We start from the raw sequence: 11391 nt of genomic DNA, 5'->3' as shown, positions 1-11391 counted from the left end.
GCACAAGCGTTTGTATATTTCTGTTGCTCAGATGTTGGATTCTTCCATCTCTGCCCGTGCGCATGTTATTTACCTGTGTTTACTTTTATTGTGGTCATTTATAAAGCTGTTGGTTGGTTAAACTAATTATCATTATTCATAATAATATACTGGACCAAAAAGTCATAGCTGAAAAAGCGTTTCATTATTCAGTTTTTATTGATGTTAGACGATGATTCGATGCATGTAAAATTAATAAGGTGACGAAACACTCCGGTGGCCCCCCCACCTAGAAAATGAATCCGGCGCCACTGCTGTTAGCACAATATCTCCTGAAGCACTGGACAAATTTCAATGTCAACATACAGTGGGGAAAAAAGTATTCGGTCAGTCACCAATTGTGCAAGTTCTCCCACTTAAAAAGAGAGAGGTCTGTAATTGACATCATAGGTAGACCTCAACTATGAGAGAAAATGAGAAAAAAAAAATTCAGAAAATCACATTGTCTGAATTTTAAAGAATTTATTTGCAAATAAGGGTGGAAAATAAGTATTTGGTCACCTACAAGCAAGCAAGATTTCTGTCTGTCACAGACCTGTAACTTCTTCCTTAAGAGGCTCCTCCGTCCTTCACTCATTACCTGTATCAATGGCACCTGTTTGAACTCGTTAACAGTATAAAAGTAACCCGCCCACAACCTCAAACAGTCACACTCCAGGTTCCACGATGGTGAAGACCAAAGAGCTGTCGAAGGACACCAGAAACAGAATTGTAGACCTGCACCAGGCTGGGAAGACTGAATCTGCAATAGGCAAGCAGCTTGGTGTGAAGAAATCTACTGTGGGAGCGATAATCAGAAAATGGAAGACCTACAGGACCACTGCTAATCTCCCTCGATCAGGGGCTCCACGCAAGATCTCAGCCCGAGGGGTCAGAATTATCCCAAGAATGGTGAGCAAAAATCCCAGAACCACACGGGGGGAATGACCTGCAGAGAGCTGGGACCAAAGTTACAAACGCTACCGTCAGTAACACACTACACCGTCAGGGACGTGTCCCCCTGCTTAAGCCAGTACATATCCGGGCACGTCTGAAGTTTGCTACAGAGCATGTTGATGTTCCAGAAGAGGATTGGGAGAATGTCAGATGAAACCAAAGTAGACTTGTTTGGTATAAACACAACTTGTCGTGTTTGGAGGAGAGTGAATGCTGAGTTGCATCCAAAGAACACCATACCAACTGTGAAGCATGGGGGTGGCAACATCATGCTTTGGGGCTGTTTCTCTGCAAAGGGACTAGGACGACTTGTCCGTGTACATGAAAGAATGAATGGGGCCATGTATTGTGAGATTTTGAGTGCAAACCTCCTTCCATCAGCAAGGGCATTGAAGATGAAACGTGGCTGGGTCTTTCAGCATGACAATGATCCCAAGCACACTGCCAGGGCAACAAAGGCGTGGCTTTGTAAGAAGTCTTTCACGGTCCTGGAGTGGCCTAGCCAGTCTCCAGATCTCAACCCCATCGAAAACCTTTGGAGGGAATTGAAAGCCCGTGTTGCCCGCCTCCAGCCCCAGAACATCACTGCTTTAGAGGAGATCTGCTTGGAGGAATGGGCCAACATTCCAGCAACAGTGTGTGCCAACCTTGTAAAGTCTTACAGAAACCGTTTGACCTCTGTCATTGCCAACAAAGGATATATTACAGAGTATTGAGATGAACTTTTGTTATTGACCAAATACTTATTTTCCACCTTTATTTGCAAATAATTTCTTTAAAATTCAGACAATGTGATTTTCTGAATTTTTTTTTTTCTCATTTTGTCTCTCATAGTTGAGGTCTACCTATGATGTCAATTACAGACCTCTCTCTTTTTAAGTGGGAGAACTTGCACAATTGGTGACTGACTAAATACTTTATTTCCTCACTATACATGCCTCTGGAAAAGTATTGGAACAGTGAGGCTTGTTCCTTTAATTTTTCTGTCAGCTGAAACTTTTGGGTTTGACATCAAAAGATGAATATGAACAACAATTCAGCTTTTATTTCCAGGTGTTTACATCTGGATCAGATGCACAACTTAGAAGATGGCATTATTTATTAGGGAAGCAAAAGTATTAGAAGACATTCAATAGATTAAAATGATTAATATTTAGTTACAGTTCCTTTGTTTGCAGTTATTCTTTTTTATTCTGATGCTTTCCTGGGCTTTAGGTCTTTCAGGTTTTTGTTTTGGGGGGTTAGTCTCTTCAGTCTCCTCTTCAGCAGGTAAAATGCAGCTCTTTAGGGCTGAAGTTTGAAAATGGACCGAGTCTACAACCTTCCACTTCTTGTCCCTTCTTGTTTGGGATGATTATATTGATCTCTTTATTAGCTTGGTTGCATCTTTCTTTAAACTGGCAGACCAAATGTTTCTATAGACAGTAAAACGTTCTTTAGCCTTTCCATCACTTTGGTAAAGGTTCATCTTTGTCTTATCAGTCCATAAAACTTTGTCCCAGAAGTCCTGAGGCTCACCTCTGTACTTTTTGTCAATTTCCAGTCTGGCCTTCCTGTTCTTCTTGCTAACGAGTGGTTTGCATGTTCAGGTGCAACCTCAGTGCTTTTGTTGATGAAGTCATCTGTGAACGGTAGATGGAGAATCCTTCACTCCTGTCCTCTGGACACTACAAGTTGTTTTAGGGTTTGTCTTCAATGCTCTCACAATGTTTCTGTTGACAACTGCTGACGTTTTCTTTGGTCTTTCTTCCCGTTTGTTGTCGGTTACTGAATATATCAGTGGTTTCCGTCTTCTTCAGGATCTTCCAAATGGTTGGACTGTTTATGGCCAATGTTTGTGCATTAGTTCTGATTGATTTTCCCTCTTCTCTTAGCTTCAGTTATTTGTTTTTCACCCATAGAGAGCGCTCTGGTTTTTATGGTGGTTCCACCTCTGTAGACTATAAATGCAATCTGCACAGGCAGAACTCAAATCTGAAACTGAGAGGAGACAGATTCCAATCCTTTTACTCACCTAAATCCAATCCAGATGTAAACACCTGGAAATAAAAGCTGAAATGTTTCTCCGTCGTGTCATATTCATCTTTTAATGTTAAACCCAAATGTTTTCAGAGTACAGCAGAAGGAAAGGCCTCATTGTTCCAATAGAGGAGTGTTTATTATAGCTACACACAAAGGACCAGCGCCCACTAGTGGCAGGCTGCAGTATGAGTCCTGCCCCTCATGTAAGCAAATGGGACACGTTTCTGACTAAAAATATAAAAATACAAACTTTCAGATATGGAGCTAAAATTTGATGTGGTAGTAGATGAGAGTCATCCTCTGAGACATTGCATGAGACACAAATTACATTATTTTTAAGGTTTGACTAAAACTGCTACAACTAAATCATATTTTAACATGAGATGATTTTAGTCTGAAACTCTGGCATGAGATGTGGTGGGTGATGTGCATGTCTTCAAGAAATTCTCGGTCTTTAATTTGCTTTAGCATTGATGAGAGGTGTGCTTTCTTCCAGCCGTTACTTTATCAAATAGTCCTGTCAGAAAACACTGGAGCTCAGGAACAACCAGGTGTAAAATCAGACCACTGGAGGTCAGCAAACACAAAACAAACAGGGTGTATTAAAGTTCTTATACAGACCTCTGAATCCAAACAACTTTAAGCCAATTTTGTAACAAGTCCCAGGCCTGAGACCAGTCAGCAGAATAAAAGTTATTCTGAAAAGAACAGGGAAAATGATGAGATCGGCAACAAGTGGTGTGCTTCCTGCTGTCTCTCAAGACAGTCTGAGGGGAGACGGCTCCCAAGCCCACCTGTTCGCCGGCGTGATGCCCCCCAGTGGCAACATTTGATATTACATCACCAATAATGTCCTATTTTTTTCCCTGAGAAAACCCACAGTTATCCAGTTTATTAGCTACACCAGTAGTGTTGAATTGACCAGAATAAGGAAATATTCACAACAAAATGTGGCAAACATTTAAGGGTGTCACAATTTGCTTAATTTGCTTAAGCAGATTTTAAAAAGAACAATATTTTAATTAATTAAAGAGGTCTCAATGTATTTCTATTGTGAAAATATTTGTAAATAAAGTTGCATTTTTTAAAAAGTCCCAAAAAATTCCCTAAAAATCAAAACTCAGCACCCATCCTGAATATCAGCTAAATATTTTGCTATAGGAACGGCTAAAAGAGCACAAAGCCTGCAGAAAAGATTAGAGTGCAAAAAGATTTCAGGAAAATAAATGCACAACTCATGTCCTAACCCTAAACTAAAATGTGCAAAAAATTTGGCAAACTGATTAAAAACTAAAAATTAAATGAGAAGATCCAATAAATTTTTTTTTTTTTTTAAAAAGTACAAAAACAAATGAACATAAGTTCAAAAAAATGTTAAAAAATAAAAACAACTGGACTTCTATTCTGTAGCTGAAGACGTTTCTCTTCTCATCCGAGGAGCTTTCTCAATTCAGAAACAGAGAGTGTGGAGTTGAGCTTTTAAAGTTGAGATGTGATGTAAGCTGGCTAGCTTGCAAATTGTTATATTGAGAAAGCTTTTAACCTTTTATGAACTTACCATTGCATGGATGACTGAGAATCTACACCAGAACATGAACATAAGCTTGATTTCAGTCATTGTGGTCTTTCTCTGCACTCATCTTGTTTCATCTCATTTATGTTGAAATCCCAGAATGGCGATCTGGAGAAAGAAGTAAAGAATTTGAATGTGAAGCTAAGGAAAACCACAAAGCTGGAGAGAGATTTGTCCAAGGTGACAAAGGAAAATGAAAAATACAAGGAAGAAATTGATGAACTGTACCAGCATAAGTCAGACCTGGAAGATGAGATCATCAAATACAAGACTTTGCTGAACCAACTGACAAACAAGTAATGTTTGAAACAAGTTTTTTACTGTGAAACTGATCCTGTTTTCCCACACAGACACAGGATTAATGTGAAATCATATTTTATACAGATTTTTAGATTTTGAAACAAAACCAACTGAGTGACATCTAAGTTTGCTTTATAAACTAAGTATAAATTAGAGCCTTGAGACTTGTTCAACGCTAATACGAAAGTTTAATTAACTCATTTTTGTTCAGGTTTTATCTTTCTGTTACACTTTTTAATCCGTTCGGTTCCTTTCATTATTTTCTCCTCTCCTGATTTCAGATTTTTTATTTTTTAAGTATTTATATGGCCCAGAAGTCAGAAATGCCTTTGGCTTCCTACCCTTTGTGTGGCGAGCACTCGGTCCCTGCAGGGCTTCACGATGCTGCCATCATCATCAAATTCTTCCTCCTCCTCCCTTTCTGCTGTTTCAGGCTGTTCCCTCTCTGGAGGAGACTTTACTTTTGCTTCCTTCTTCCTGGGTGCCATGTTCTGACATTCAAACTGCTACTGTACAAGAAAAAAACAAATCAAAAAACAAATCCAATGTTCATGAGTCATTGTTTTGTGGTAACTACTTGAGTCACAAGTGCAGCTTTTACTCCTTGCACACAAGACTGAGGACACACACATCTTCCATGGGCTGACTGCACAATTTTTCCTACACCTTACTCATACCTGGCATGCAACCTGTACTTGACAAGTACTTTGTTCGTACTATTTTTCAAACTTTCTCTCTGTGATCATCAAGACCCTAAGACCGGTGCGTGTCCAAAACACAATGGGTTGTAAGCTAATTCAAACAAAACATCCCATCCACAGTAGTTCCAAAATATTTCACTCCATCAGTTAATAAAATGTGCTTAACGCTTCTAGATTGGAGAGATGAGAAAACAAAAAGTCTTTTCTGTTTTCAGTTCCCACTTTTTCTAACCATTGTTCATCTCTGCAGGGTCAACACCACGGATGAAACTCCTGAAGGTATGAACTCTTCTTCTATACTTGGACTCACTGTTTACGAATACGAAAAGATCTGATAAACCAAAGGATTGTGTGGCTTTTGTAGATAATAATCAGGAGCAATTCAGATTTTGCACACTTTTTAAAATCTCAAATCTGTTGCAAAGGAAGACGGGCACCTCAAACTGTGCTGCCTAAAAAATACATTAACGATAAAGGATGTAAATCATTTCTGTAAGTTACTGCCAGGGCACAAAACCCACCACATTCCCAAAGACCGAAGGTCTCAGATACTAGAACTTGTGTGGATTTCCTTGTGAAACGTGGAGGCAGAGACACAGTTTAGTCCTGATGGTCAAAACAAATCTTTATTATATTAGATTTTTAAATATTACAGGCAGATTTAAATTAAGTAAACATATGGAAGTATTTTTTGTATTTATTCAAATAAACTAAACATAAAACCTAAAATGTTGTTATTGTGTTGGATTAGATACCAGCCCGGGAAATAACCAGCCTGAACAGCCGGATGATCCCTCCGATGGACAGGTAAAACATTTCTGCTGCAGAATCGCTGAACATGTTACTCATTTCCCCTAAAGAATGAAGTTTATTCAAGAGAAAAGTTTGTCTTTACACAAACAGAGGGAATAATCCATCTGTTTACCATCTTTGTATGAGTTTCATGGTTTAGGCTGTATTTATTTACAAAGATGTTGATTTATTTATTTATTCTACAAATCTTTTGTTGTTTTAATAAAATCATTGTTTTTTTTTTTACATTTATTGTGGATGTGAACATTGACAAAAGGAACCGGAGACGGAGAATCCTAGCGGGTAATGTTTTCACAAAGATAAATCAGAAGCAGTGGTTTTAGTTTTCTGTATCAGTTTATATAATTCTAACTGGTTTGAGTCTCTGCAGGAATAACGATGAACCGAACGCTGCCCCGACTGACCCAGGTATGAACTCTCCTGCTGTCCTTGAACGCACCACAGCAGGTCACACTTAGTTTACTGAGTATAAATGACTCAACCTGCAGATTATCGACCCACCTTCTTCTGCTGAATTCAAGCTATAAATTCTTGTTTTATTGGATCTGCCATGATGAATTTATGCTTTTATTTTGAACATTTTTAGAACTCATTTTCAACACTGCTGAGTCTTTTAAAGCAGTTCACCATGTTTTTATTCAGACGAGCTTTAAGTTAAAGATTTGCTTCTGTGTTTTATCTCTTTTAAAATTTATATTATTAGCTTTTAAATCTACGTACTGTTTTCGTTGTATTTATCATTTGAGACATTTTGGGTTTAATTTTGAACAAAGCAGTGAGGTGGAAAAAAAGAAAAGTTGTTGCAGATCCAAAATATAGTCCCCACAACTGCTTCTGTTTGTCAGAACAAATATCAGTTTAGACTTTTATATATCCAAAGTAAATTTAATATTTAAATGAAATGTATTATTTATTCAAAAACAAATTAATTTAAGAAGTTTACATTTCAATGTGAAATGTTGTGATGATGTTGGATTACAACAGGAGAACAAGTAAAACATTTCTGCTGCAGAATCCCTGAACATGTTACTCATTTCCCCTAAAGAATGAAGTTTATTCAAGAGAAACGTTTATATTATTAAAAGAAAAGTCTTTACACAGACAAACAGAGGGAATAACCCCACATGTTTACCATTTTAGTGTGAATTTTTTGTGTTGAGGCTGCATTTATTCACAAATGAATACATTTTTCTCAATATTTTATTGTTTTATTAAACTATTGCTTTTTTGTCTGTTTTTTCCTTTTACCTTTGTGGTCGTGGATATTGACAGAATCCTCTGAAGAATAATCCTCATGGGTAATGTTTGCATAAAGATATATTAGAAACTTTTGAGCTTTCTGTAACAGTTTTCTGATTACTATGAGTTTTTACAGGCCTCTAAAAATAGTTACCTGTTAAAAAAAACATTTAGACAGAGAAACTAATGAATTTATTGCATTTATTTATTTTTTCTGGATCTTTGACATCTGTCTCTGCTCTCCTGTCCCTCAGTCCTGAGCCGCTGAAGCAGGACATCACGTCCCAACCTGCAGTGGACAAGAAGAGACATGGACACGTGTCCCCACTGAGATGGACAGAAAGATGTGCAAATAAACTAAACAATGAAGATTTAAAAACATGTCATTAGGACATGTACTGATTCATGGGTGATATTTGTAGGATTTATTTGGTGTTGGTTTATTGAGTTTTGATAACTTGTTTCCAGCTGATTGCAACAAATGTGTGAAGCTCCAGAAACCTTCCTGACTTCCTGTTTGACTTGTTTTACTCAGCTACTTGTCTCTGACTTCATAGAAAGCTCAATCTTTCTCCAAATTCAACCACTTTTGCATTTAGGTTCATTATAGGACTTTTCCTGAATGTTATGAGGACAAGTTGAATCAATAAAAGTAGAGGATGGAGGTGGAGATAAGAAGGTAGATGTGAGCTGTCTTCATATTTGTCTCAATCAAACATTAAACACCTGAATCCTTCTGAGGATGCAGCTCGCTGCCGTCCTGAAGGTTTGAAACTGTGGGAAATAATTACAATGTTAACACAAAAAAAGATGGTTGCAACTTAAAAAAAAGGTAAATGGGAACTTTGTAGGCTTGGTTTTGACTCTGTTTTCTGAAATTTAAACAATAAACGTGTTTTAAGACTTAAACTGATTTATGTTTTAACTTTCCTGAATGAATCTTTGACATGAAGGCTGCTGTTTGTCACAAACAAGTTAAAAACAGCTGAAACTCCTCAAGATGTAAAAGACCACCTGAAGGCAGGAGGTCGGCTTCATGTGGAAGAATGGACCTTTGAACAGCTGACACACACTGAACATTTAGTAACCGAGGTGGAAAGAGTCAGAGAGGGTGATGTGTCTGAAGGTTGTCAGTGGTTCTGATCCACAGAAGACAAAGAGAAACTCTGGAAGGATCTGGATGAAGTGATGGAGAGTATTCCCAGGGAGGAGAGAGTGGAGATCAGAGCAGATCTGACTGGACATGTTGGTGAAGGAAACAGAGGAGATGAGGAGGAAGTTGCAGGAAGTCATCCAGAGGAAGAGGTTAGCCAGGAAGGAAAGGGACAGTGAGAGGACTGAGGAGAGGAGACAGGAATATGAGGAGATGCAACGTAGGACAAAGAGGGAGGCAGCAAACGTCTGATGAGTTGGACAGGAGGCTGGACACTAAGGAGGGACAGAAGTAATTGTATCGAAGTCTGTATCCCTCCTCTGGACATGTCCAAACCATCTCAGTCTTTATCTCCCAGTCCTTCAACCTGTGCTGGACCTCTGATGTCCTCATTCCTGATCCTGTCCATCCTCGTCCCTCCCAAGGAGAACGTCAACATCTGCAGCTCTGACACTTCCTGTTCTGTCTCCAAACCATCCAACATGGCCGCTCTCACCCCTGTCCTGCTGTCCTCATACATGTTCTGTACCCGTCTATCATACTTCACTGCCTCTCCACCTAAAAAAGGATAAATTTTCAAGCTGATTATTTTTCCCTCCTCAGGTTTTCATCTTGTTTAACATCACTCACCTGTTTTGTGTTTGTGCTTCATCCTGTTCAGGGTCATGGAGGCGCAGGTGACTGTCTTCAGGACAGGAGACCTGTCCGTCACAGAGACACACAGGTAAAACAAGCAAACAGTGAATTTAGAGTCTCCAATTTATGTTCTGTTGGAGGAAACTGGAGAAAACTCACACAGAGCATGCAAACTCTTCACAGAAAGACAGGATGAGATTTGAACCTGCAGCCTAGTTTCAGTTTCCTTGTTCAGCCTCAGTCAGTATTTTTATAGCTGTTTTTCTTACATTATCATCTGAAGGGTACCACATGGTGGCAACAGCTTCAAACCAAAGTACTGAAGGTGTTTATCTTACAGCACTATAAACTACAGTATTATTATAAATTAGAGTGTTATTGTATGAATTTAGCATCAGACTTCTTTAGAGGCTGTCTCCAGCTCCTAAAAGGGACAGCTGAACTGTTTGAAGAATAAAGAGTATTTGGACATGCATGTCCACCAGGAGGTGCAGCAGCATCTTTCACTGCCTCTTCCTGCTGCCTGAGACTCTGCTGGATTTCCTTCACTTGGATTTCAGTCCAGAAATGAAATATTCAGGTGGTGAAAAGGTCTCTCCCCTCAGAGAACCTGGGTTTCAACATAACCACAACCAAAACAAAACAGTCCTATAATAAAATGCAAAACTGTAAAAAACACATGACAAAGGTCAAAAGAAAGATTTACAGACAGTGGTGAGAGCGGCCATGTTGTCTGGTTTGGAGACAGAACAGGAAGTGTTAGAGCTGAAGATGTTGAGGTTCTCCTTGGGAGGGACGAGGACGGACAGGATCAGGAATGAGGACATCAGAGGTCGAAGGTTGAAGGACTGGGAGATAAAGTTAGAAAGGACAGACTGAGATGGTTTGGACATGTGCAGAGGAGGGACAGAAGGATGTTAGAGACAAAGAGGACAGATATGGATGCAGTTAGAGAGGACGTGGAGGACAGAGGACACAGAGGACAGAGTTAGATGGACGAGGATGAAAAAGAAGTGTTTACTTTCTAAAACTGTGTAAATTAGAAGTTTAAAATGTATAAAGAGTGATTTCATTGTTGGCTACATGTAACAATCAGTTCAAACCAGTTTTACAGCACAGGTTGTTCTTAAACCCTGAATACTGTCACGTTTCTCAGTAACGCTGCTGAACCTGAACATGACTTACTGTTAAAGAACATCACTGACTTCTAAAGAAACAACAATCCAATCAGTAGCATCAAAACAACCCTGTAGGGCTTCTTCAGCTTCCTGTGACCACTTTCTCAGTCCTTTTTGTAACAGGTAGTCTATGGACAAGGGGTTTATATTGTGAGCAGAGAAAAACAAGTTTGTGATCTGATTTACCCAGAGGAGGTCTTGCTTTGGAAGTATATGAATCATTGACATTTGTGTCAAACAAATCCAATGTCTTGTTTTCTCTGGTAGAGCAGCTGACAAACTGTTGAAACGTTGGCAGTGTGGCAGAGAGTGAGGCGTGATTAAAATCACCAGATATTGCCATAAAAGAATTGGGGTGTTGTGTCTGTATCTTAGCAACGATAGAACTGATGACATCACATGCATTGTTGGCAACAGCTGAGGGTGGAATGTAAACAGCTACCAAAACAACACCGGTGAACTCTCTTGGTAAATAATATGGACGAAAACTTACTGCCAATAGTTCAATGTCAGGACTGCAGAGACGACACTTCACAGTAACATGTCCTGGGTGACACCATCTGTTGTTGACAAGCACAGCCAATCCACCTCCTTTCCTTTTCCTGCTACTTATTAAATCTTGATCTGCCCGTATAGTTAGGAAGCCCGGCAGAGAGACGTTGGAGTCAGGGTAGGTAGGTAGGTACATTTATTTATTTAGCACTTTTCAGCACAAGGCAACTCAAAGTGCTTTACAACACAAGAACAAAATTACAGACAGAGTTACAGACATGATAATGCAGGTACAAGATAACTAAACTA

The 11391-nt window shown here is 39.1% G+C and overlaps 1 protein-coding gene across 2 annotated transcripts in view; it reads left to right on the top strand.

The window, feature by feature from the left end:
* Window positions 1–8532, top strand: part of LOC108246838 — a 25806-nt gene extending 17274 nt beyond the window's left edge. For both annotated transcript variants that reach the window (XM_017434572.3, XM_025010167.2), the window contains exons 7-13: window positions 4670–4866; window positions 5822–5850; window positions 6323–6378; window positions 6641–6666; window positions 6755–6792; window positions 7657–7682; window positions 7878–8532. In XM_017434572.3, coding sequence (XP_017290061.1) covers window positions 4670–4866; window positions 5822–5850; window positions 6323–6378; window positions 6641–6666; window positions 6755–6792; window positions 7657–7673 — 363 coding nt within the window. In that variant the 3' untranslated portion in view covers window positions 7674–7682; window positions 7878–8532. The remainder of the gene's footprint in view (window positions 1–4669; window positions 4867–5821; window positions 5851–6322; window positions 6379–6640; window positions 6667–6754; window positions 6793–7656; window positions 7683–7877) is intronic.
* The last annotated feature ends 2859 nt before the right edge of the window (window positions 8533–11391 follow it).

Source organism: Kryptolebias marmoratus, linkage group LG23 (assembly GCF_001649575.2).
Source record: "Kryptolebias marmoratus isolate JLee-2015 linkage group LG23, ASM164957v2, whole genome shotgun sequence".
Taxonomy (NCBI): domain Eukaryota; kingdom Metazoa; phylum Chordata; class Actinopteri; order Cyprinodontiformes; family Rivulidae; genus Kryptolebias; species Kryptolebias marmoratus.
Note: the sequence above shows the minus strand (reverse complement) of the source record. Positions and strands in the feature narration are given on the sequence as shown.